This window comes from Oenanthe melanoleuca, chromosome 14, assembly GCF_029582105.1.
Source record: "Oenanthe melanoleuca isolate GR-GAL-2019-014 chromosome 14, OMel1.0, whole genome shotgun sequence".
Lineage (NCBI taxonomy): Eukaryota > Metazoa > Chordata > Aves > Passeriformes > Muscicapidae > Oenanthe > Oenanthe melanoleuca.
The window spans coordinates 8,919,548-8,947,499 of record NC_079348.1 but is presented as its reverse complement, the minus strand read 5'-3'; the positions used below and the strand labels follow the sequence as shown (position 1 = coordinate 8,947,499).

Below are 27,952 nucleotides of genomic sequence, written 5' to 3'. Positions count from 1 at the left end.
GATGTATATGAACTTACATAGTTCTTTTAATCAGAGCATATTTTAAAAAAATTAGTAAGCACTCACTGAAAAGTCTTTAATGATTTCAAGAGGTATTTTATCAGATATATTCCTAACAGGTATTTCACAGGAAGATTAATTCTTGTCCAGAAGTTAAGGGTCAGATGTGCATACCGAAGGATGTTAAATGCTTCTATATGCAGGCCCTGCTGTACTTCTGCAATGTATCCAAACTACAACACCTAACCTGAAGCAGAACTGTTCACCTGTGAGCCCAGAGATCAGCACAGTATTTTCAGCCATCTTTAAAGTGCTCCAAATAGTTCCACATTTAGTGCTGAAGAATGAGCAACGAGACTGTAAGTACAAGTTGAAGGCGATAGAGAGTAAAAGAGAAAAAAAAGGAAAAAAACAGGTTGAAATAGCCAGGAAAACAAAGGCAGAACTGCACCACTAAAAGCATATCCTTCTCCAAAACGTCAGTTATACCAAATTTCCCTGCCTGATCACTTCTTCCATTTAATAAATTGAAAGAAATATGGTAATATGAGCTGATACAGGGGGAAATGACAATTACAGAGGATGACAATGTAGTATTCCTACAAATTACTCTTTTTGTTCAAATAGCACAGATCTAGTGAGTGTTGTTGATTAAGCTTTATAGCACATATATAGGAATGATCAATTGTATCATAAATGTAAGGTGTCAAATACCTTCAATTCCCTGCCTAATTTTGAATCAAAAATAATGACACTTCCTCTCTATTGTATTATTTTTAAATTAGCATTTAAGGAAACCTTGTCTGAAAGAAAATCAAAACTTCAGTCAGAATGGTAATTTTGTTTAGCAAGATAAAACAAGCTTGTGTTTATGAAGCACATATTTGCTTGTTTTGCATCCAGTGAATGAACATAGAGAATACAGTTTTTGTTGCGGACAAAGAGGCCTTATAGGATTTATCTTTTACACCTTAATAGAAAGAAAGAAAGAAACAAATCCAAACAAAACTCCACCACCCATCTGCTTCTTTAAAACTATATAAAAAAATTTAGGGCTTCTGTAAAATGAGCATGGTAAGAAATGAATTTTAAAAAGAGTAATTTTTCATGTATCTCAAGTATAGTAGCCTGAATGCAATTAATTTTTGGCACAAATATCAGATTCCAGCTAGTGCTTTCTGTGAAGCTTACTCCAGAAAATTCACCATTGGGAAAAATAAAATAAAACAAATGCAAACAAACAAACAAACAAACTACACGAATCCAACAGATGTCTATGTTTTGATAAAATATTAAGGTTTTCAGGAGATACAATAAAGGTACCAAACATCCAAACAATAAAAGAACCTGCAGAAATTAAGAATGAATTGAAATAAACAATGTCCTGCAACAATATGGAGAATGTAAAGCAGAGGCTGTGCTAGAGGACTTCCAGAGATGCCTTCTAATCTGAATAATTCTACTATTAGGAGACGCAAGATCAGTTCATTGCACCCAATACAATGAAATAAGGAAAATGAGATCTGTTACTCGTAGAAGTGGAAGCTGAACTGGATATACAATATGACGAGATTATATAATAAAACCAATCTCCAGAAAAAACAAACAAGGAATAATGTGCCAAACATAACTGCTTGTCATGGGCTGGGGCTGCAGCTGAAGCAGGGCCATCACTGAAACCCCTTCCCTGGCTGGGGGCTCACTCAGAGATGAAGGCTGGCTGGTTTTCACCTTGTTTAGTTCATCCCCTTCCTCCTCTTCATGCTACAGCTGCTTCTCCTCCTCCTGCCCTCACTGATGCCCTGCTGTCAAATATTCTTCCTCATCCACTTCTTCCTCCTGCTCCCTCTAGGAAGCTCCTTTGTCCCTTACTAAATGGGCTGACTTCCACTTCCAGTACTTTTTCTTGTGTATAGGAGCTACTGATTACTTGTGACATCACCAACTAACAGGAAGAAAAAGTAATTTAATATAGGAATATTCAAATTACTTTTCACAAGCAGGAACAAGAGATATTTTTTTCCTCTCTCTAAGAAGCTGCTTAAGGGAAGTGATGGAATCATTTCAAGATGTAACAAACATTTCACCCATCACTGAAAGGCTATGGCTGTGTAAAACACAATAACAGAAAATGCCAAATCCAAAAGCAATGTGGTTTAAGTAATACAGACAGTAGCTAGGGAGGCATATTAGGTTACAAATCTACAGTAAACAGGAGGTATGTAGAAGTGTAAGAAAGTACAGCCAAATTCTCATCCCCCATTTCCCCACACCGTGCATATTCATCTTCTCTATCTGCTTTTCTTGCTCCAAAGACTGTCCTTTCTAATATGCTTTCCTCCAACATTGCTGAATATAGTCTAAGAATATGCAATCTGAGATTATCCAATTTCACAGTCAACTTCAATAAATTCCTTTGCCTTGCAAAGGGATGTAATAGTATTCCACAGAGAAAAAAAGAATCTCAATTTAAAAACTTAAGTATTGCCAAGAAGCCACTGGCACAATATGTCCATGCAATTTGAGAAAGGTTCACTGATGAGAAAAAAAACCAAAACCAAAACGAAACAATAATAAAAAAGAAATTAAAAAATAAAATTGAAAAAAAAAGCTTTATATTATACAACATTATACTAGAGGGATTATTGAGTGTATTCTGTCAGAAGACTAGCAAATAGGTTGAACCCAGGCCTGCTCCATTTGCTACAATATAGCAACTATTATGAAAGAGCTATTCAAGTATTTCCACATGGAACGATGGGATTACCACTACTTGAAACTAAACTGACCTAAGACTTCTTCCATTTTTCAAAGAGAAACTAGGAAACTTGGGAAAATGTCTCTCAGTAAACTAGCATTTTGTCTGGGAGGCCAGAGACTCTTGGGAGAGTCCAGAAGAACAGCTGAATTGCAGATTTCCAGAAGCCATCATTTCAGCACTGACTGATGTGTCACTGAAATTTGTGTGCTCAAAGCCTTCAGGAAGCTATTTATGTCAAATTCTTCAAAAGAGCTTTGGGGACACACATAAATATCAGCTCTCATAATCTGAAAAATATTCATTCATCAAATCCCAACAGGCAGATTGTTACTGAATTATTTCCCTTGCCTTAAAATATTCTGAACATTACAACCGAGGACAATTTTCTACTCTGGTCATGTGATCAACTGTTTTCAAGGGAAACAGTGAGATTTCACTGCTTCAAAACTTAGTTTTCTCTTACTCACCTAGTATATTATGCATCACTCACAAAGCAATTCCAAACTTTTTGTTACTTCAGCTTCTTCAACTTCTTGATTTAAAACACTATTTATTTTTAAAATGTACTACTCTTATTATTGCAGCAGCATCACCTACAGCATACAAAGTGGACCAACAAAAATTTAGAAGAGAAACCTATATTCCAAAGAAACTACCTGTGAAGTTTCTTATGTTAGGATGTTAGAAAATGAGTTGCAATGAATCATTAAAGAAATACCTCCCAAGCCCAAAGTAACTGGTGACACATGAATTTATCATGCCTCAGCAGCTCCCAACAATGTTTTTATCACATGACAAAGCAAACTGACTTTCAGAAGAGCAATCAACACAACACACCCATATAGCAATAAGAGGAATTACACAGACTTGTTTAAAAACATCTCGTTAGTCTAAGTGAGCATCTCTTCAGGTCTGATTATAAAAGCTCCTTCTCTATTCTCTAAAGAGGTATGTGCATGACAAATATCTGATTCACCCATATGTCACTGCAAATTCTAAAATTGTGGGGGAAGTGAGTCAAAGAAATATGAATATACAACTCCTATAACCTGAAACATGAATATTAAATGATGAAGTATTTGCATTGTCTCTATTGCCTTACAGCACATGAATGTCAAACCCACTTATTCATATCTCTCTCGCCCTCAAAGCAAGTAGTTTGGTTTGATGTGTCATCAAAAGCAGAATTACTAGTGTCCTAAATAACTTTATTTTTAAGAAAGCTTTATATTTATCATTTTGGAATGGGCAATAAAAAGCTTGAAGGAATCTCAGCTGTGATACTTTGTGATTGACACTAAACACACTCTGCCTGTGCATGCAGAAACAAACACCTCTCTCTGAGTAAGGCCGATTATTTAACTCTTAGATTGTTTGTTGTTTACTATACACGTGAATCACCCCCAAGATCTTACACATCATTGTATTACTCTAAAGCTTATTTTGAATTTTAAGACGCAAATCACACTATTAAAGCAGCATTTACCTTCAAAAGTCTTTCTTAAGCTGAATCCCATTTAGACAAGGAGAGGGTTAAAATTCTCTTAAATTCACTCTAGCACAAAGTCAAGCTGGAGGCAACTCAATACTGGGGCCAATGCTGTTCAACACCTGAACATTACCTGGATGCTGTGCCAGAGCACATTCTCAGCAAGGTCACAGACAACACAAAACTGAGGAGCAGAGACATTGTGTGGCTGTGCTGCCATCCAGGGGGACAGGGACGAGCTGGAGAATTGGACTCAGAAAATGTCTGTGAAGTTCAGCAAGTGTAAATGCAGAGTCCTGCATTTGGGGAGCAATAGCTTGGGACACTCAGGCAATGCTGGAGGGCTGGAAAACAGCTCTGTGGAGGAGGATCTGGGAGCCCTGAGGGACAGGCAGGTGAGCACAAGCCTTCAAAACCCCCTCTGTAGCAAAGCAAGCCAAGAGCAGCCTGGATCCCGCTAGGAACAGCACTGCCAACAAGTCACAGCCAACAGTGCTGCCCAAAGGGGCTGGGGAGTCTCCATCTGTGCAGATATTCAAAACGTGACTGGAAATGGTCCTTAGACTCTGTTCCAGCTGACCTTCCTGGAGCTGTGGGAAAAACAGCTGCACCACTTCAGAACTTGGTACTCTCTTGTTGATAATGTTTAGCAACAGCTATTGCTTATGATAGATTTTTAGTCCTAAATCACTTCTGTTCTGCAAATTTAGCCACCTGACAATGATTTCCTTTGTATACAGACTCTGTTATTCCCTTGTTCCCCTGCAGTTACTTTTTGAGACATTTTCAGCACTTCTTACCGTGCCAAGGCTTGGACTTTCGTGGCATGTCGCTCTTCCTGTTCTGCCACCTTCCTCCTGCAGTTCTCCATCTCCTGCCTCAGTGCTGCAGAATGTTCCATCTCTGCATCAAGCAGATTTCGCAGGGATCTGCAAGAAGGCAACAGCCTCTCTTTAGAACACTGCACTCACTACATGGCAATTAGAGTATACTCTAAGAATCACACAGGAGGTTGCTTGAATGATACCACTGATGTCATCCTAAAATTTCATTATTCAATTTAATAAATTCACCTGATTTGATTATAGAAAGATATGAAAAGCTACAAGAAAAAAGCAGTTGCAAATGCTTATTATGAATTTATATTACTATCTCATCAACAAGGCCAAAGCACAACCTATTATGGGATCTACTGTACCAGCAAGCAGAAAGAATTTGTTTTTTAAAAAAGCTTGTAAGCTGTTTTCAGTACTTCAGTGCAAGTCCAAAGATCTTGGGAATAATCTATAAGCAATATATTTATAGCAAGACAGGCAGGGCTCTTGTCTCTGCCAAGTGCACTGCCACAGACCTCTGTGTAAAAACCCTTGATGAGATAGCAAAGGTCAGCATGATGCATAATGGTAAAACCCAAAGCATCCTGGTCCTTCTGCCAAAAAAGCCCACAAAGCTGAATGAGGCAATAACTTGCAATTACAGCAGTGGGAAGAATAGGAGGAAGGAAAATAGGATCTGTTGGAAGGCTCAGCATCAAAAAACCCAAAATACCTATAGGAAAATATGAAAATATGAAAATAGCCCTACCAAAGCATTGAATACATATGGATTTTCCTTCATCTAACTGTGTATTTCAATAAACTAAATAAATACAAACTATGTTTGATGGCATTTTAAATAAGCAACTGATCATTTCTACATTTACATCACCATTTTTCCCCAAGTGAACATAAATACAGTCAGAAATGAAAGTCACTTTCAGCATTACATTGTCACCCATCCTACATCACTTCTTCACCAGAAGGGAAAAAACAGAAATTTTCTGAATATTTGCATTAGGAGAAACTTTTGCTCATTTGGAAAGCTATCTTAAGAGAGCTTCAGAATCTTCTGGATATAAGGTTTGGTTTTGAAAAAAAAATAACTGCAAAGCTCCCAAGGTACAAAGAGTTACCTGATGCAAACTAAAAGAAAAGAGTTGCCCTCAAAACAATGTTCTTCAGTATCAACATCTAAATAGTGAATTATTAAGTTAACTTTTCACAGAAAAAAATAACATATACATCAAAAAGGTTACATAAATATTATGTATAGCTTTACAGAAAGGACAGCTTGTATAAGAAAACAGGGTTTTTTTTAAATTATAGTCCCTCATGACTAAAAAAAGTGAACTACCTATTCTGCTCCTCCAGTTCATCCTTTCTATTCATCATGGCCACAATAGCTTGACGAAGTTCATCTGAGAAGAAGGAAAAAAAGGATTAATATCTGTGTACATTCTTGCTCATTTCAGATCTAGAAGTCATATACACAGGCAGCACACTTAAGATGATGCCAACACCATTTGCTATTCAGCAAAGCACATAAAAATGCTCTTAATCTCATCACTAATTTGAGCAGTCTTTCAAAAGCGGTGTTATTTAACACCGCATCAGAAGTATTGATCAAATCAAATTAGCCTGCATCTGGCTTTAATACAAATGTTTACAAGTGTGCCTGTGGTTGCAGCTGTTCTGTTTTCACAGATGCAGGGCAGAATGCACCTTTTCACCACATGCCTATTAATGAGATACACTGTTACTTCTTCAGCTTCTCCAAATTGCTTTTGGCTATAAATCCTGCCATAGGAAATAACTGCTACAGGGAGATGGGAGTAAAAATAATGTCATTGCTTCCTCATGGCATTGCTTCTCAAGTTCAGCTCTAAAGATGATGAATTTCTGAATTTTGTCATTTCCTATAAAATCCTTTCTATTTTTTACAAATACCTTAAAAATAATTTCTTTCTGTCATTAAATCAAGAATAAAAATTAAAAAAAAAGACCTGACAGAATTTTAGAATTTTTAAAGATTTCCTTCGAGTTACGTTTAACATGATATCAGAACAGCCAAATACCATACAGAAAAGTGTCAGCTCAAACAATTTCATTAACAATTTCACATATGTTAATCAATAATTTTATGAGTGCTACAAGACACAATTATATTAAACCACCCTGCCCAACATTTAAGCAAAATGTTTATACATAATAAATCAGCCAACTCTGTTCTGCAAGTATTCAATGCAGATGCCAGTAAATTTCGTGCTTTTACTGAAAACATACTAACAGAACTGGTATTACTTGATTTCTTCAAGCAAGCAAAGCCATTGGACAATTTTTTTCCCCTTTACATTTAGTTCACAGAATTACCTGTGTATTTCTTAATATTTTCTATAGTTACAGAAGTTTTTGCCCATTTAACAAGAATTAAAATTGTCCTATGGGCCATATGGAGTCTGACAAACTCTAGTAGCAGATAAAATAGAAAAGATTTTATTATGTCAACCAAATGTATCAGTCAGTGCTGCAGACATCATGATTCCAGTCTGGCCTTGGTAATCTGCAGATAAATCCCACCCTTGCAGGACTGCAGGGTTCAGCAGAGTTCTCGTATCATTTGAAATCAGCTGACCCAAATTTCTTCTTGCTAGATTTTTTTTCCAAAACATTCCTGTGTCTTTGGCCAGGGAGAAAGTAGATGATAATTTTTCTGCCCATGCCATAATACCCACATTACACCTTAAGAGCTAAATGACATTAGCAAGAAACATTTCGGTAGGTCCTTAAAAGGTGTTTGCACTTCATTAATTCAGCATAGAAAGAATAATTAGAGTATTCTATGCTAACTTAGCATATTTTATGCAACCCTCAAAAAAAAAATTCAAATCTTGTAGATAAACCAGAAGTGAAATAATGAAATTTCTGAGTACTAAATACTAGCACAAGTGACCACAATCCATCAGCCTATCTGCGAAATAAACAATTGCTCTGTGGATGAGGAAAATGGAATAATCCAGGAAGTGTTAGACCGCCATACAAATAAACAAAACAAGCAAAAGGATCCACAGTAAGCTTTCTGTACATTAACACTCCATAACAAAATAAAGATCTAGAACTATAATATTGAATTAAGAATCTTCCTCAAGGACACTTGGCATATAAATATTTCAAGTGTGCCATTAAAATATGATAGTGCACGATCAACAAGTAGTTGCTGTTATGTCTCTAACTCTGAATAAATTAAAGCTGTTGCTGCTCAGACACGGCTCTGCACCTGCACAGGGTGCTCACCACAGCAATTGCCTGTGTGTGTACTCAGTGCTTTAATGTGTACTGATTTATTAACATTTATACAGCTAAGCTATTATAAATTGTCTTCGTTATTTCAATTTTACCAGCCTATTCAAATTGTAACCTTAACTTGCATAATAACTTAATCTTCTTTTCCTTATTCCATCCAGAATCTTCTGCATGAGTTGAGACATGAAATTCCATCTTTTCTCACTCCCCTCTCACATACACATATATAAGCAGAGCACAAAAGCAAGATTTTGCTAAAGAACATGGTTTGCACAAAAAAGGAAAAAAAAAAGCCTCTTGAAATAAAACACTTTAAATCGCTTATTTATTTCCATTTGCCTCAGTTTTCTGAGAGTCATGGAACTGACAATGCTATAGAGACATAAAAAGCAGAAACTCTGAATTTCATTATCACATATAAGGCAAAAATCAATGCTTAATTTAAGATCACTAATGCAAACACATTTCATACTCAGTATTTCTTGCAAATTTAGTTCAATTACAGGTACCTGCGGAGGTGTGGATGAAAGCATCAACACAAACCACCTGTCTGGGCTAAGAGACCACAATTCCAAGAATGCTGGTCCAGCCCATGCCTACCTGAGCACCAAGATTGCTCCATGGCTATAGCTCTGCTGTTTCTTCTTGAAGTGATGAGTATTAAGGAGTCATATTATCCATAAATTATTCAAAACAAACACAAGAACTATACAGTTTATCATCAACACTTCTTTAATCTCTCTATCCACAGTAAATGCAAAAGAGTAAAACATTATTAGTGTTGCTAAACGAGTAAAAATTTACCAAGAAAAGAAATCAGGAACCTTAATGTCATGATATTTTGAAGCAAGGAACTGAGTAGAACTAAAATAAAACCATCCTATTTAATTCAGGTATAATAGTTAAAATTTTCAAAAATTGCAATTTCTTACTTTCACTTAACGCTTCCTGAAAAATTGCAGCAGCATGTCAGAGCAGTCAGCTGAATGTAAAAGAAATCCAGTATCACACTGCAGCAGGTTCCCTTCAAAGCTGCCAGAACATCCCCAGTTCACGAGCTTTTGTCTGTCTGTTACACTTGCCTCCAAGATGAGCGTATGATCATAATCTAAAATTTTCCAGCAGACTTACAGCTCATACATTGTGTGGGTTAGAAATGGGAATAATTTTTTTAAATGTCAGGGTTGTGGCAGCAACCATAAATTTGGCATTTGCTGACTTCTGGACTGTGTAACCTCAATCTTTCTTCCCCCCCTTTTATTTTTTTTTTTTCTTTTCTTTACTTTTTTTAATAAAAGAGTGGGAGGATGGCCAAGTGTTCCTAAAGTGTTTGATGTTTCCTAAGTGTTTGATGTTAGACTTTATGTCCTACTTCTGAGCTGTTCTGTGCCTGGTTACATTTATGTTCTGTAAAGTAATATTAATGAAAGGCAATATTGTTATTAAGGACCAGGATTCAACACCAACATATCTAAAAGTGAAGTGATAACCTGAGTTCCACAAAGACAGAGATAAGATGATAACTAGTGAAGTTTTTCCTAAGTGATAGTTTTGCAACAACTTATTGAAAAAAGAATTCCCATGAACAAACCAATAATTCCAAGCTATTCCTTATCAGCAAAAAATAAGATAATAAAAAAATCAAGGAATGTACTAATTAAATTTTTCAAATTAAACCTCACATTTTTAAATATTAACAATATTCTTTTATTGCTGAAATTAATCTGTGGTGCCTAATTACTCACAAAGTAAATATTTGCTCTAAAACATTTTTAATTCCATTCCATTCCACTTCATGCAAAATCTAGCTTCTAGAAAGCTTTCATAAGGTCACAGAGCATGAAATATATAATGCTTTGAGAAACACCTGTCAGTCTCCAGCAACCTCCAGAAAAGTCATGTTTCACAACTCTTCTGCTATTTAGCCAAAGACTGGAGAAGTATGATTTGCAATCACCTGTTGTGAAGAATGAGCTGTAAGTGAAATCATCCCTCAGAGTACACAAGGTCATGTAGCCTCCTCTGCAATCCTGCAGATAGAATATCAGGGTGGGCTGGGAGCAGTTTACAGGAATTTTTTTTTTTTTTTTTTTTTTTTCAGGAGTGAAAATTTACACAGATATTTTCAGAGACAAATAAGACTTCCAGCAAACTAGTTGCATCTTAAATCAGAAATCTGACCTTTAAAGACATAAAGAGCTTGATGCTCCCTAAGCTGCCTACATGAACACTCCCTTTTAAGGCTTAATTTAGTGCTCAAAAATCTTGTAAGTATTATCCTGTCATGTCACTATTCACAGGGCAAATTTTAGTAGGAAACAAATTGTATTAGCCTTCTATTGTATAGAAGAGACCAAGTGAAAACCAAGTCTGTAAAGTAAACTGCAGCTTTCCTCTCCCTGATGAAATACAAACATCCTCCCTTCACAGATGTGCTTTCAAAGAAGACAACAAGAATTAGTACCTGCCAGTGACCTGTGGCAAGTGGGTTACAGAACAGGTCAGCAGTTATTTAGAGGACACAGAAAGTAAAAAACATGCACCTCATTCACTTTCACAACCAGGATAAAAATATAACATGGAGGTTTGATTACTCAGGAAAGCTCTTGAGTGATCATGAAAAGCTTGGGAATGTCTCAAGAATATATTAAAAAATATGGAATGATGTACAATGTTACAACCTTTCCTAACCTTTGTGGTTAAGCCCAATTTTGAAAACTAAAGAAAACGATAGTGAATAAACTAAATTACAGATTATTTCCTAAATAATAAAAGAACCTCGTAAAGAAGAGCACAAGTAGTGTCCTTCTAAAATGAAAGGCTTTGAACTTATTTTATTTCCTACTGCAAAAACAAAATGGGGAGCCTTGTGCTGGTAGGACAGATTGTTCTAGTGAAAATCAATGCTGAAAATTCAATCTTCCAATAGCAACTATTAAAATAGTGTTGTTTGTGATTCAAGTACAGTAAGATAAAGACAACTTTTTAAAAAACTGAAAATTATATAGTAGATTAGATCCATGAATAGAAAACTTCTAACCAGGTTAACTTTTTAAAAACTTAGTAATGACAAAACAATCTGCAAAGCAGAACCAGTTTTCAAATTATGCCTGAAATAAACAGAAAAGCTCTGTGGATCTCCCTTGAGTGGTATCAGTATTCTTTGAGATGTATTGACTGCAAAGTTAACCTATACCTTACAAATGCATGGGACATAATTTAGGAAAATAATTTAAAATGGCAGAAAATTTTAAATCACAGATTCTCGTAACATAACTTTCTAGCCTGCATATGAAAAGGAGCAAGGAAAGTTTTGTACTATACTAATAGGCTGGAACAAAAGCAGGAAAAATATATAATTTTTTAAAAATCCATTTCAGGCTTTGTCTTCAGAAGTAAGAAACACAAAAATCCAGTCACTGGAGACCTCACAGCTTTTCTCACTGCACTACTGCATTCCATTTTTCTTGCCTGATGTGTTACAATCAGTTGCTATGCAACCAAGCTGTAAGCCTCAGCCTTTAATAATTCTTCTGCTAATTGCAAGAGAGAGAAAGAGCTTCAGTGTCTGACTTCGTCATAGCACTGAATTCCTCCTGTAGAGAACCTACGACCAACAACAACAAACTTGAAAAAACATTTATATTCAACATACCCAGGATCATCTATTATAAAGGTATTACCTCATTCTATAAATGTATAGTCAGCAGAATTTTAATTATTATTATTTACTAGGTGCTCTGCTGGCTTTATAGATGGGTTTGACATGCTTTCCACCCTTCCTTTCACCAAAGCCTTCTCTGAACTGGGAAATTAATGACAGTGTGCATGCTTCTGTTGATCCTGTGTTTTCATTTCATTTACAAATTTCTAAGTATTCAGAATTGAAAATCTCCAGATTTTCTTTCTATTTTATAGCTGTCTTACCTACACTGGGAAATAACTGAGCAACTGAAGGAGACCAACTGCGGCCCCTGCTGGTACCTGACTCCCCTACAAACAGCAGAACCAACAGAGTGCAAGGGCACCACAAAACTGCCCTGAGCAATTCTCTGAGAAATAAATAAGAATAAAAGGATGTTGTAGGAATAACATTAGCAGAAAATATCTAGTAACCAAAGTATCACTGTTGCTAGTAACACCAAATCCACTCCACACTTCAATTACGACTCCTAGAAGTCTCAAACTAGTTGGCCACTTCATGATGTACTGTGCAAGAAAGAATTTTTCAGCTTTTTTTTTGTTTTTAAAGCTCAGTCAGCAGACCAAAGCCTGAAACAGTGCCCAGTGAAAATGCTTGTTTTATCTCCTTTAACACAGGTCGATACAGCACTTGAATATAACTTTAGAAAATGAGATTAGAATATCTTAAGATTTCATTTATTTTGATGATTGCATTAATCAATTGCAGAAAAGAATCTTGGCTGCATCACTTCTAACTTCTCAAATGTCATAATTTAAAACTTGTACATATTGAAATTTATAAGAAGAAACAAACACACCCAAGAGCTATAGGAACAAAGCCAGTTCAGTTACAGAACATTCTGTACAGTGAGAACTATAAACACATACTGGCTTACAAGCTTAGACACTCAGTTTAAGAACTAAATCTTTGTTTTATAAGTGTATGCAAAGAAAACACATCAAATATGTGATAAACAAACTGTCTCTTCTTCTATTAATCTATCTCTGAAGCAAAGACTATTTTATACTGTCTAGCTCTGCTGTTAATATCACTGAAACATGACTGTCCTCCCCCTTAATCTTAACTCAAGTTTTTGTATATGAAAGCCATATCTATGTTTGGAGCAGATTTTCTTATCAAAACCACAGAATTAGTGGAGTTTGTTTGTTTCTGACCCGCCGTTAATGAAAATAGGCAAAATAAGCAAGACTACATCAAAACCAACCTTCAGTATGTTCAGAACTTGTAGAAATTAAAAGATGCTAATCAAATCATTATTTTTCATTTAACTACTGAAGCTGTATTTAATATAGGGATGTATCAGCTGCAGTGAAGCATAACCTGCCAATACAATCATCATTTTAGAGCAGTTATTCCTAACATGAGCAGAGCATCAGAAATTAAGTGCTCTATGACTCTCTAAGCAGATTTTATTGAAACAAAAATAGAGTTACAGGACTTTCAAAGTTATTTCCATCAATTAGATTCATCAAGGAAGTACTTACTAATTGTCATGGATTCTGGCACAGTGGCTGAAGGCAACATATTGCTTAAAGTATTCACTTGAGCTGGAGGACTGACTTCCACTCTAATAATAAAAACACAGTATAATCAATATATGTAACCAAAATCCTGAATTCAAAACTTAAGAAAAAAGCATTCCAGAAACTAGAATTGTTATCCTATTCACCCATATTTAATCAAAATATGCTGAACAATCCTTTAATGTATTTCCGGGGAGTCTGATTTAAGCAGACACCAAATTTTCTAATTAAAGGCCATGCAGAATATAGTCAAAAAATAACATAAAAACCAACATAAAACCTATTTTCAAAACCAGGAGGCTAAGTCTCTTATTTGACATGATTAAGTGACTTCTTCAAGATAATTAGGAAAAAGGAAAAGTTCAGTGCACAAAACTATGCAAAAAGGCAATTGTAGGGCCTTTGCATTTGTCCTTCTAAACATATGCAGAAGTACCCCGATGTTGGTTTTCCAGTACTAAGTGCATTAGGTAACAATAAGTTGGCAGCTAGAGGGTGAAGGTTTTCTTCTTTTAGGACAAACATATTTGGCACATACCTGTAAGGAAGGTCAGATCTCCTTGGAACCAGTTCTACCGGATGAACAGCATGTTCATGCCTTTCTCCATTCTCCAAGTTATCTAAAGTAGAATGCACAAACATTAGCTTCCTTTGGGTTACATTACTCATGAAATAAAATAAAAATATAAATCCAAAAGTTAGGTAGTTACATTTTTAAACAGAAACATCAACTTGCTAAAGCTTTTAAACACTTCTAATTCTGTCTCCAAAGCTGGCTTCTGCAAATTGACCCTGAATTCCAGCAGAACTGTCAAGACTCTTAGGAACACAGCCATCAGAAAGAAATTAGTATTGCACAATTCCTAAATTATATTTGATCTGTACAGAGTTGCAAAGCTGTGAGGAGACTTCTTCAGAAGTTACTTGCGCAAGACCCCGGACTTGAAGCACTTCGTGACACTTCATGCTCACTACAAATCTGGTTGTGACTTGCAGGACAAGAATTTGTGGTTAGTCCCCAGTACATGAAACCTTGCAAAGACACCAGTGCTTTCTGTATTCCCAACAGAGCACAACAGCTCTTCTCTGGCTCCTTCCATCTCTGTACCAAGCATCAGGAATCAGACAGATGAGATACTGTTTAAAAAGCATGAATAATGCGCATCTGTCCACAGATCCACAACTGTCGGCAACAAAACATCCACATCACTGAGCCTGTCATTAAGGAAGCTCAAATGGAAGCAAACAAAAATCATGTTTTATTGATGTGCTCTGCATCTCACTACATAAGGGCTACAAAGTTACTATAAGACAATTCTAAATAGAATAGATTTAAAAAGCAGAAATTCTAGAAAATAAGTTAATGGGAAATAGAGTTATGTCAGAAAGTCTGTGGAGGAGAAAATTTATTTGTGAAGCTGTAGAGTTTACTGAAGTTCAGTTCCTAAAATACATACTCCATTTTTGTTCCAAGCAACTGCATTTTGATGGAGGCTTTCTCATTTCTAGTTACATGAGATATGATATGCCCTGACACATCCCTGGAGCACTGCAACAGATTAATACTGAAAACACATATTAACATACAACTCTATAGATTATGCTATTTCAAATGTGTGCGTGTGTGTGTGTGTTATTTATAGGTATTAAGACCTATAAACCAAAATATTGGGTTAAACCATGTATTTTATAAGAGCTGATTAAGGATGTTTTAACAAAAATATCAGGATAATAATGAGCTTGCCATTAGTGGGCTGGACTGCCCTCAGAACAAGCTAATGCATGTTCCTTCTGACATCATTCATCCAGCACAAGTGCAACTCCCAAAGTCAAGCACACCAGTGCCTAAGGCAGCTTTCAATCTCAGCAAATTGTCAAGTGCGGTTGAGGAGAGGGGGCCTGGATTTGTGTGTATCCCTATCCCTGGCTGGCTGGCACTTGGGCTGTGTAATGGGCACTTAGTGCAGCCCTCCCTGCACACTGCATCTGCTCCTCCTGCTCAGAGAGCTCAGATCAGGAGAGCACACAGTGAGGTCTGGGGGCATTTCCTAGCACTGATTAACTGACTCCTTTCACCAGCCCAACCCTATATCACTTTCACATGACAAAGAGGGACAGAAGGAGTGTGTCTGTCCTGTGCCCAGAAGGGATCTGAATGGGCTTGTTGATCATCTCCAGTAGGCTGAGTATTGCATTCAAAACAGTTGAGAGATGAAGCAACACAAAACAAGGGGCTTTGGTGTCTTCTTAGTAGGAGTAAGCCCCTGGGACAGTTATGGATAAGATGCACATAGATATATACAGATGTCCTCTTCAGTCATCTGCCTCCAGAACTAAGTCTTGGCTTGCACTCCCGATTTTTGATTTCAGATCAAAATCCCCAGCTCAGGCTCCTGAGGCCTTGTGACACCTACTGACAGCAACTGTGAGTTACCATTCCATACACCACCCCCCATAAACAGGAATGTATTCTTGTATTCCAGATTTCAACCTGTGGATGCTCCCCAACAGTTTCTATTTTATATTTAAGCGGCCACAATGCCACAAACTACTCAATGTTTTCTAAATACATTCCTTCATAAATTGAAAATTATGGCAGCACAAGAAAAATTTAAAATGTCCTTTCTTTTTTTTTTTTTTTTTTAAACATTGGCATTTCTTATGAGGTACATATTTTAAAATACAGCAGAGGGCAGTGCAGCATTATTTTATGATTCACATTTTTGTCACTGATCTTACACAACTGAATTACACTTTTTCACAGGCCTTCAATCAATAATCCATTTAAACTCTTGGACATATAATGTGTATGCAAAAAACATGAAATATTCTACAATGCTAACATTATTTGAATACCACTGAGAAGTTTTTTAATGGTCACTTCAATGAGTATACCCAAAGTTCAGTGTTTTATGAACAGCTAGAAAAATACCAACAGGGTGAAGGGGAGAGCTGGTGGAATTTTTTTGGTTTTGGTACTAATACAGATAACTGTAAAAGCACCAGGTTTTCTTTTCCATTCCTTTGACCATTTTTATTGCTTGCTTCAAATGGTCTACATCATTCTTGAAGTGCCCCTCACTGCATATAATACTGCAGCTGAAGCCACAGCAGAGCCAATGGAGCTCACATTTACAACTGACACTCTCATGCACAGCTCTGCTAATTCACTATCAGCTTGTAACCTGCAGAAAACTATTTGAGGATACTGGCACATGAAAAATTAGACATGGGCTGACAACTGGCGCTCACAGCTGAGACAGCCAGTCTTAGAATAAATGATCTCTGAAAATCCCTTCCAACCCAAACCATTCTACGATTCCCATACCCTCTTCTGAGCAAGTATTTCCTAGTCAGTCATTACTTATCCTGTATTTCAACAGTTAATAGCTTCTACTGAACTGCTTCCAGCTGCTCTCCAATCTGTCAAGATTAATTTGAATTCAACTTCTCAAACGCACTTGGAGCTTCTTGCAGCTTAGGGGTATCTAGAATATGGATATGGAAACTTTTTATAGAACTAACCTAAACTTTAATAAAATACAAGACCAAGCTTAATCCCAATGAACCTGGTTTATTTTGACATTGATAACTCCCCCTTAACTAAGTAATTACTCAAATGGAGAACTCTGATTCAGAACTAGAATAAATTTGAACTTTTTATCCCAGTTGTGCAGTATCTCCTGTGTCTGTACAATCCCATTATTTCAAACCACTGTCCCATGGCAGAACAAATGTTGCTGGAATTCTGTGAATTCAAATGCCCACCTGTTTGGGAATAAGAGCCAACAGCACTGACAGGAAATAGAACATCTGAGTCATCATTCAGGACCTGCAGAGGACTCCAACTGCATATTTGAGAATTGCATGTGACTATTTCGTGAGGCCTATTTAGAACAAACAAACAAACAAACAAATCTATTTATACAACTAGCATTACTGTTCATAATGCCTATATTTCTTTCAGAGATACCACTACAAGAAAAATCTCTATTACACTCTGCTTGCCAATTTCTTGGTCAGCCATACATTAATTCATTAAAAACCCGACATTCCAAAGCAGATGAGACAGGCAATGCTGGCCTTTTTCTCTAAATGAATTTCTGTCAGAAATAAAAAAAGCATGTTAGTATCTAAAATTATTCTTTCTCTCTCCATTTTTTCCTGCATTGTTGAACCATCTAACCTCTGATGTAACAAGCTTACTCTACTTAAAACACACATTTTTATTGTGAAGCCAAAATAGATTTGTTATCATGCTAAGAATAAGGAAACATCAAGCAGGCCACAATTATAGACTGGCTATATTATGCCACAGTTATAATAACTGAGAACTTCAAGGAGAACAAGAAGTCTGAAATATCAACATTTGGGATTTCAGTGAAACTTGGAACCAAAATATCATCACTGTAGTGGCCTATATTTCTTAAACAGCAAAAAGGAAAAAAAAAAAAAAAAAAAAAGAGGGAAAAAAAGGTGGGGGAGGAGGAATAGGGAGGGAAAAAAAAAGAGAGAGAGAAAATCTATAGTTCAGTTCAACACATCTATTTGCCAGTGCCCATAAAGGAAAGAGAGACGTGCAGGGGAAGCATGGAAAGTTTACCACTATCTCCTGTACCAATACTTACTTTTCAGAAGCTTCAGTTCCACCCTCTGTGCCTTTATTTCCTAACGATTTTCCATACAGCTCATCTTCATCTGCATCTTCATCATCAATGCTCTTCACATCCAGTTTCTGGTATTCATACTCTCCATTCATGAATACTGAATTGCTCTTCCACGAATGGTTACTTTCACTCCCATTCAGATTTCTTCCGAGAGTGCTTTCAGATGAGGACAATGCCAGAACTGAAGATCTGTCTATACTCTCCTCTGAACTTTCTCCTGTAATCAGAGTCTTTGTGCCATCCCCCAAGTTTTGCTCATCTTCCTCTTCATCAAATGAGATAATATTAGTCACTCTTTTCTTCTTTTTTCGATCTTTTTTGTATTTCAAATCTAGTAGCAATACAAAGTTTTACACAGTTTAGAAAAGAAATAATAGATGAAATATTTTTTTTTCTTGAAAGAGTTCATGAACTAAATTACTCTAGTCGAGAAAAAAACACTTAGATCTACATGGCATTCATTATCTTTCCATACACATAAGGTTTTAAATCTCTAATTACCATCTTTATTTTATATGCCTTACATAATTCAGATTTTAGAATATATTTTGGAGATGCATTCATAACATGATTCAATTGAAACTGGAAAAAAGTTCTACAAACTAAAATTAAATTTAAAATTAAAAGTTAGCCTTCCTGTCACTTTCTCCTGTCACAAACTACACCTCATGTATAATGCAGAGCAGATCTGCACAACAGAGAAAACATGAAGCACTTTCAGAGGAAAAACTGAAAAGAACAAACTCACAACATGAACAAAATCCACACCCTCCAATCAAATAGTTTTGTCTATATTCTAAAAATTGAACAGTTAGTTTTCAGCTAAGTAGCTCTTGGTTTAGAAATACACTGAAATTCTCTCTGATTACACCAGATGTTTTCAGTGACAGCACTTATTTTACACTATTACCTATTCTCACTGAATCAGATATGCACATGAAGCTAAATGCAAAGCTGAAGCACTCCAAGAAATATCAGAAATTTACTCACCAAGACACCTCACACTGGGACCAAACTGCTTTATTTAATTCAAGTCCAGCTGTTATATATCCACAAAACACACTAACATACTTTTTAAAGGCTGTTAAAACCCATTCTGGTTGCAAATAGAATTCCAATGAAGAACACAGACTTTAATGAAAACATCTGACTTGCTCCAGTGTTCCATGTATAATTGCATTTGAACAAACTCAATTTTTTCAAAATGACATTTCATTAGAAGTTGTACCTTTCATGTTCTGTATACACATGTGCTGCACACATCAGGTACATCATGTTATGGAGTCATATGTACCATATGGTCAATTATTGTCTTGTTTCAACTTGCAAGGCTATTCTATACTAACAAAGTTATCCCAAGTCAAGTATCACATATAATTTTAATGTCATTTAAGTGCTAAACAACAAAAGTTTTACCACAAGTTTTTTCTAAACACTGTGTTTTAAGACAAAGTCTATTTTCAATGCAAATAAAAACCAAATTTTCTATTCCTACCAGATTATCATGTGGGGTTTGTGCTTTTTTCTCAAACCAAAACAATCTATTACCTAAACTCAAACCTTGTTTCTTCATTGAAAAGCACATAAATCTTCCCACAATTTTGTACTTTTACAAAGCAAAACAAACATTTAGCTCAACTTCCAGAAACACAGATAATAAAATATTACTTTGTTAATTTTGGAACAAAAATTATATCATGAAAATCACATTTTTCTTGACTGATTTCAAATAGTAAGAGATTAAGACTTTGGGTCATTGTTAGTAACTAACATCATACAAGCTTGTTGCAACACCAAGAACTCTAAAGGTAAAGAGTGTATGAGTAAATTTTCATCTTGGTAATTATTTGCTTTGCATAGGAATCCAGACTGTAAACATAGTCCCAACCCAAAGTAGATTAGAAGCTAAGATTTTTATCTGATATATAACAAATTATATACAACACTGTATGTCTGACTGGCAAGGTGACAAAACACAACATTAAAAATGAAAAATCATTACATCACAAACTTCAAAGCATAATTTCATGAACAAGAAATTGAAATTCAAGTCACAAGCAATGCATTACCAATAAAACAGTTTAGCCTTCCTCTCACAATGATATAAAAATGCTGTTACCAACCAGTATTCACACCCAATATTTCCAATTTCATGCTTTTCAATTACACACTCAACTGGTTTGTATGCATAGTGCACTTATTTTCAAGACTTCTGCTCTACAATAGCACATTACAATTAAAAAGTTACTTAAATACACTTGAATACTTTCTAAGTTTCTGAATTGCACTAATATTCATAAAAGCTTACCTGCATTTACATTCCTGGACAGAACAGGCAGTGGGTCAGAGTCCTGGTCAGGTTTTATGAGAATGGAGACCGCAGACGAGGCAGTGATCTCCCGAAGGAGGCTGCTGACACCCTGAGTGGACTCTTTCAATAATGAAGTTACATTTTGTGTTGATTCCTTTAACAAATCTGACACAGTGGGTGTGCATTTGCTCTGCCCATTTAAATCCTTATTATCAATGTTGATAGCAAAAAGAATGGAGTTCAGACCTTCAGATAAAAGAAAGAAGGAAAAAAAGAGAGCAGAAATGCACCATATACTCCACATGGAAGTTATGAACATAGAAGCTAAGGATTAACAAAGCTATGACATGGAAAAGATTTTTCTCAAAAATTTCCCACAGTTCCCAATGAACGAATTCTTATTCTTTCATGTAGCATTCAATCCTTCCTAGATTATATTCAAGCTGAAGCAATCAGTTCTGAATTCTTCTCGATGGCTGTTCAGCTGCACATTAAATAATAAAGTACTGTAAACTCATTTATTTATAACCTTTTATTTAAACCCATCTCAGTGCAACTTTAGTAATTGTTGGTTCCTATATTCTATTAGCAAAAACGCCCATGAACCGTGTCTTGCAGAATGAAGCATGTGACAATGTATTTGAGAAAGGGGGTATAAAAGGTAATAAAACATCACTGCTGTGATCGAACTCTAGAAAAGTAAATTATTTGTTATCATTCCTTACTCTTACTCTTACCTGTATTTCTGTAATTTGGACCTTACTATAAAATTCCATCATTACTCTTTTCTAGTCAGGAATAACCCACTTTGCTTTCTCTAAATTCCACTGGTTTTAAGTTAGCCTTGACAACTGAAGAGTTAAAAAATTTATGTGCAAGATTTTTGAGTTGTAGGAAGACCAGATCCAGGATTTTAACAATCCATCACTTCATAGCATAAATTGGCATAATACCTTGACTGTTCACCCTGGCTGTGTCTCTGACACATTCTCCACATAAACAGAGTGTATTAGAGAAGCTCCTCACAACCAGAAACAGATGTAACATCCCCAAATGCAGTAGTTTTCCAAGAGCAGTTATACTGAAGAGAAAGCTTTACCAGCTGCCATCGTAGGGATCATACTGGAACGTTCTTCATCCATCATAAAAGACCAGTCTTCATAGAAGACACTGTAATTCAAAGGGAAAAAAAAAAGGATATGCAATCCTATAATAACATATGCTTCACTTCTGAAAGAAAACTCTGAAGAATAAGTAGAAGGATTAAATTTTACGACACAGTAACTTCCTGTAGTTCTGATACTGATAACTGTTCAGATGGTTCTAGAAAAACATACTACAGAGTATTTTTTTTTCTTTAGTTTTACACCAATTACTCTAAGTAGCGTAAACTATGAACTTGGATGTAAAAAACCCCACATTTTTTCACTGTGAACACATAAATTTAGTTGTTCTAAGTCTGGTTCTTTCTAGTAGCAGAATGCAATATTTTTACTATCAGCGTTCAATTAATTAAACAACAAAATAGATAGCAAGAAAACCCTATTAAAAAACTCTGACAGATTCATTTAGAAGTTTCCAAAATATATAATTGGGGTGTAAACTGATTCTGTAAATCCCATTGGAACTTGGGTAATATTTAAGTCTTCAAAATTCTGGAATAAATGTTTTTAGATATAGCATTGCAATGAAGTGTGCTGATAATCACGATACTATGCAACAATTGCTACATGAGAATAATTAGTGACATAGCAATTCAAGTCACTAATCTCCTAATGGTTTCCAGACCTTTTGCTTTATTTCATTTGTCTTTATTTGATTTCCTCAAAATCTGTTTTGCAAGAAAGCTACAGATGACGACAACAAACTAGAAATGAATGTGGTATTAATGAACTCAGTTCAGGCAATAATCTTATCCACTAGATCCATCAATCAATGCAAATGAATAAAATGCCTTTCTGCTGAATCCACCAACTTGACCAAGTGGTTTAAGCAACCTCAACGGTTATTGATAACAAAAAGGAAAACATTTCAAGTTTTCATAAAGAAAAGGAGTTGAAGATCTGAGAAAAAGGCAGGACTCAGTTTATGAACTTAAGAGCATTTTGCACTTCCAAAGTACTTTAGGATTTCATCAGGTGTAGTAAGTTATTCTCAGTACTGTAACAAAAGGTTCACAAACTGCTACCAAACAAGTTCCCAGTGATCTGCGGACACAGCTCCCCACTGCTGCACTGCTGGAGTTTTGCAATTACAGGATGAGCATCTCCAAAAGGCAACAGGCAATTACCACTGATGAATTGATCACACAGAGCTGCAATTGTGTACTATTTTAGTGGAACGAGAGAGGCACCTTAAAGCATGGTGTCCAAGTTGCAGTGAGGAAAATTATTGAAAGAACAGGGAATGGATTTAGGGAAGAGATCACATGTTGATCCAGGCACAAGCCACTATCTTAATGGCTGACAAAAAAGTTTTTTAAATTATGTTAAGTGATCTGACAGGCATAGCAATTAATATGGGGTACTACTACAGCTGTGGCTTCTGGTTGGCTGCCTGGGGTTTCAGACAGCACTTCATTTGTCAGTACACTTCCTGCACTGCAAAGGTATCAGATACAGTACCTGAGGCGGTTCTTATCTGCCAGCAGCATGTGAACATATCTTTCCAGGGAATGTTCATTCAAAGCACAGCGCAGCCAGGCCCGGCCTCTGCCAATGTCTGTGGTGATGGCCTTCAGAGAGTAGAAGCGCTGCAGCTCGTGTCTATTCAGCACTTCCTTCACATAATACCAGAATACTGGCTCTGGAATTTAATGATTAATAATAATCATTATTATTATTTACCAAGAAAGCCACTAAGCTCATACCTGAATACATTTACATGTAAATTTATAAAACAAACAGGTAACAATATAACTTTGAACAAAGGTGAATCATTTACACTCTTTGTGCAACCCACCAATTAAATAAGTTATTTATTCCTACAGAACTTGGGCTATTTAAGCACTTAGAACTTTTCACTTCACTGAAAAAGCCACACAAATTAAAGGATTTGATCTGACATTTTTATATAGAATTCACATTTAAAAGCACATTTAAGCTAGTATTTTATCCACAGGTTCTTATGTTCAACTGGAAACATTATGGAAGGGAAAAGATTTCTTTAGAACTCTATGTTACCACTGATGTGAAATGTTGGAAAGCAGGCCGAAAGGAACAGGTAGCTCCAGAATTTGCAGACATGCAAATGACAAATTTATATTACTTTAGAAAACAGAAGTGTTGCATTTAAATGGCAACAATATCTCTTTCCACTAAAACACTTTCTGTGTGCTTTTCCCAAATATTGATAAAAACTGATCAGTATCTTCCTATAGTTCTGATTTTTTAAAAAAAAATAAAAAAAATAAAAACATCATGGTGAAGAGAAAAATAAAGTAATCTTTTCTTTGAATGTGGAGAAAGTAATAAAAACCAACCCAACCAGTACAAGCAATATAATTTTTCTTTCTAAAATTACATCAATAATTAGAAGTTAAACATATCTGATGTACATAGCAGACGGCATTTAAAGAACTGAGTAAGACAAGGTCAAGAACGAAAACATTGTTTTAAAAACTTAACAGCACAATTATACAACCTTGATCCCCTACCAGAATTCAAAATAAATTTTCCACTACACACGATGAAACAGTAGGAAGTGCAGATTTCCTAACAGCAATTATTCTAGAGAAATTTGGAACGCAAGTTAAACTAGACTAAGAAGCAACAGTCATTTTCACTGCTACTTCTACAACACACCAAGTGTAAAGTATCCTACCAACAGTCTGCAGTTTGGTGCAATGCTTAAAACTTCCATTAGAAATTATACCAGTTGACTGAACATATGAACTAATTAAAATAGGTTAGTTACAATTAGCAACTTACCTGTTTCAGTTTTGCTGGAGAAACCTGCTGCCTGTTTGATTGCTGCTGCTGTCAGTGCTAATCCCCGGCTCCTCCTCAGGCCATGCTGGAAAACAGCTTCAAACTGAGCACACAAACAGGTCACCCTGCAACAGAATTTTTAATGAACTCATGTAAAAGGAACTATAAAAAAATCATAGTGAAAATCAACTATGTTTATACACAGCAACTTTATTCGAGATCTCTGAATAGGGAATGTAAAGCATTATCTTGTGAGCAGTGAAAGATCCATTCTATGCAGTAATCTCTTTATTTGCAAGCAGTATAATCTACTTATACCCACATTCTCATCATAATGATTGAAAGCTGAGGCACAGGTTACATTTAGAAGAATTGGCAATAAATTTGAGAAATCACCCTCACCTGCTAGAGGGGTTGTTAATCATGTTATTTTAGCTTCAGCTCTCCTACCTTTCATGCAATGTAATTTTTTAAGCATGTCAAATATTTTGTGCCATGCTTTATGTCATTATGATGCAAAATCTAAGCATATTAATCTTAGACTATTTTACCTGCTATCAGAGTCTGAAGCAATTTCTTTTCTTCCTCCAAATCGTATTTGACACTGCAATACACAGATTTTAAGAAATTTTAATAAGGTTTTGTTATACTAAATAAATTCAGTTTTTGGAACTATTTCTATATATGAAGCAAAGTCACATCAAAAAAAAGAAGCACAAAATAGAGGACTGCAAAATACAGACTGCATCCAAAAAGTGCTCTAGAGCATAATGTTACATTATTGGGCTGCTCTTGCAGTTCAAATATATCCTCACTAGCCAGAGCAACACACCTGCAGGTCCTTCAGTAAATTGAAAACTGAGTGGAAATTACTACTTTTGCGTTTTAAATGTGTACCCACAAAACCAAACCTTGCTCCTACCCAGGTCAGTGCTACAATTACAGAACCACTCTTTATAAGACATTTTACTGGCTTACTTCTGAGGCATTCTTTTGCCTTCCAAGCTCTCCCAAATTAACTCCAGTCTATTAAATTGTACTCACTGAACTTCATGTTGGCACAAATACAGACATACACATATAAATCACATCTTTACATGTATTTTAACCATTCACTAAAAATCTAGTGCAAAGAAGCTGCTACTCTAAAACTAAGACTTTGTAGTACACTGCAAATTAGTTCAGTCATATCAGGATTACAAGAACATATATTCCTAATATATATTCTATAATATTACATATATTTAAAATAGATCTATTACAAATATAACTTGTCCAGAATAAGAATTTTAAATAAATACTGCACAGCAATTGTTTGCTAGCAGACAAAAACTCAGTTGTACTATGTGAAAGCCACGATTTCTTCTTTGTTTCCTTTTCTTCTTTTTCCTTCTCTTTGTTAAACAGAAAGCAAAGACAGTCCCTGCTCATAGTGACAATTCTGAGTATGCCACTACATGTGTGTTGGATTTTTGGATTTCTCACCTGTTTAACTGCATCCAGTAGCCGTTCTAGAAGAAATTGTCTTTTAGTGTCGTTGCTCTGTGAACCTGAAAACCAACAAAATCATATCATTTTAAAATAAAAATTTTTAATACATTTGGGCCAACACAAACTTCTTTCTTTTGGCCCCTGAAAACTTCCTTCCCATGACAATTATTTCACTAAATTAACTAATGTATTTTCTCTAAGCAAAAGGATGCGGTATAAACTATGCTTTGAGCTTTCAAGTAGCCTTTCTCTAACAGGAAGCAATACGGTTTCAAATATCATCTAGATTCTTATTTTAGTAATATTTTGAATATATTTTCACCAGTACCAAACACAGAATAATTATTCAAGCTGATGCACAGCTTGCCCTGAGTTTCTTAGTACCGGTGTAGTACAGCATCACAGCACTAGAAAAGAATGGAAAACAAGAATGACACACCAGGAGTATCCTCTTACTGTCAAACCTTATTGCAGAAAGAGTTCTAAGTCAGGTGAACAGAGAGCAACTGTTACAATAAATTCCCTAAAATTTAACTAGCAGCATACTAGCATATTAGCATTTTACCAGCATAGTTGTTCTGATTAACACCTATAAAATCTATTTTGTTACTATATAAGGAATTAGGCAAGACAATCTCTAACTTCTCAAGCTGTTTCAACAATAGCATAATACTTTACTTGTTAGAATATTCTTTATAAACTCCCACAAATATGGTAACACTTACTCTTTTAGATAACCTACATTGCCACTGTAATTTCTTTATTCTCAGCTTAAGTTCAAAACATCCAACAGAAACCTCTGTGACATCTCTGGAGTTAAAGTCATTCTATTCTCCTTTCAAAGAACATACAACCAATGTACATTTGGACTGAAAGCCAATTATCCAAACTCTGCATGAGCAAATTCCTCCCGACTGAAAATCAAATACCACACACTAAGCCCTCTAGCAAAGAGAGATGATGAAAAATATGTGCTTCCTCTTGCTGACACTGTGAGGTCCAAACCCCAGAATTTCCTATCTTCATAATTCCATTCAAAGCAGGACCAGCAGGACAGGACAGAATGTGTCTGGGTGAAATGATTCTGCCCTTGTTTAAATGTATATATTCATATAATACATAAGTACATATTATACTGATATAATGTATTATAAAAATCCATATTAATCTATAAGTATATTAATAGAATTCATATTCCATATAGTTTCATATATTCATTAAATAGAAGAAAACCCCCACAGTACAGCAGAATAATAAAAACAACAGGAAAAACGTGCAAACATAGCTGCTAACTAAGCTTCCCAACACTGATTTTGCTGATTACAGTGCATTTTCAAGAAGCTGTGCTTCCCATTTTGAACTCTGACTCAAACTGTGCAGACATGTGATGTGTGAGGTCTGGGGCAGTTAGTCAAGCACTCCAGTGCACACAAACAATGTTCAGTGCCAGTCCAGGACTCCAGAAACAAACCCCACACCAAATGGGTTTTAACTTCCTAACAGCTATGCCAGTTATGCCAGTGTAAAGATAAGGCTAAATTCATATAATCCCTACCATTCCACACTATGCTCCTTCAGAAACTGCAATTTATTAAACAATATTCAATGCTCTTACCACACATACATTGCCAAAATGAAGATGTATACATGCTTATGTATCTACTTGCTTTATAATAAATCACATCACCATAAAACAAAGATAACAATCCCAACTTTTAGAGTAACTCCTCATGTTTAGTAACACTGAATATACACAACTCTACAGATTTTCTCTGTTTTTCAAAACTCATTATTCTTACAATCTTACACTACCCACACACCTGCAAGAAGAGGCATAACACAATATCTCTCTTTATATTAATAGCTTCAGACAACATCAGAACAAATGGATGCAATTAATAATATCATGACCAGAAAAACATCTATCAAATGAAAATAATAGTAGGTGGGCCAAGTT

At 35.7% G+C, this 27,952-nt stretch overlaps 1 protein-coding gene across 2 annotated transcripts in view; it reads right to left on the bottom strand.

Moving 5' to 3' along the window:
- SNX29 (sorting nexin 29) overlaps positions 1–27,952 on the bottom strand; it is a 102,053-nt gene that overhangs the window by 70,249 nt on the left and 3,852 nt on the right. For both annotated transcript variants that reach the window (XM_056503397.1, XM_056503396.1), the window contains exons 2-13: positions 25,990–26,054; positions 25,056–25,108; positions 24,505–24,629; positions 23,200–23,380; positions 21,675–21,745; positions 20,573–20,821; positions 18,226–18,595; positions 17,366–17,484; positions 14,136–14,217; positions 13,559–13,641; positions 6,423–6,486; positions 5,051–5,179 (exon numbers count right to left, since the gene is read on the bottom strand). In XM_056503397.1, the coding sequence (XP_056359372.1) occupies positions 5,051–5,179; positions 6,423–6,486; positions 13,559–13,641; positions 14,136–14,217; positions 17,366–17,484; positions 18,226–18,595; positions 20,573–20,821; positions 21,675–21,745; positions 23,200–23,380; positions 24,505–24,629; positions 25,056–25,108; positions 25,990–26,054 (1,591 nt within the window). The remainder of the gene's footprint in view (positions 1–5,050; positions 5,180–6,422; positions 6,487–13,558; positions 13,642–14,135; positions 14,218–17,365; positions 17,485–18,225; positions 18,596–20,572; positions 20,822–21,674; positions 21,746–23,199; positions 23,381–24,504; positions 24,630–25,055; positions 25,109–25,989; positions 26,055–27,952) is intronic.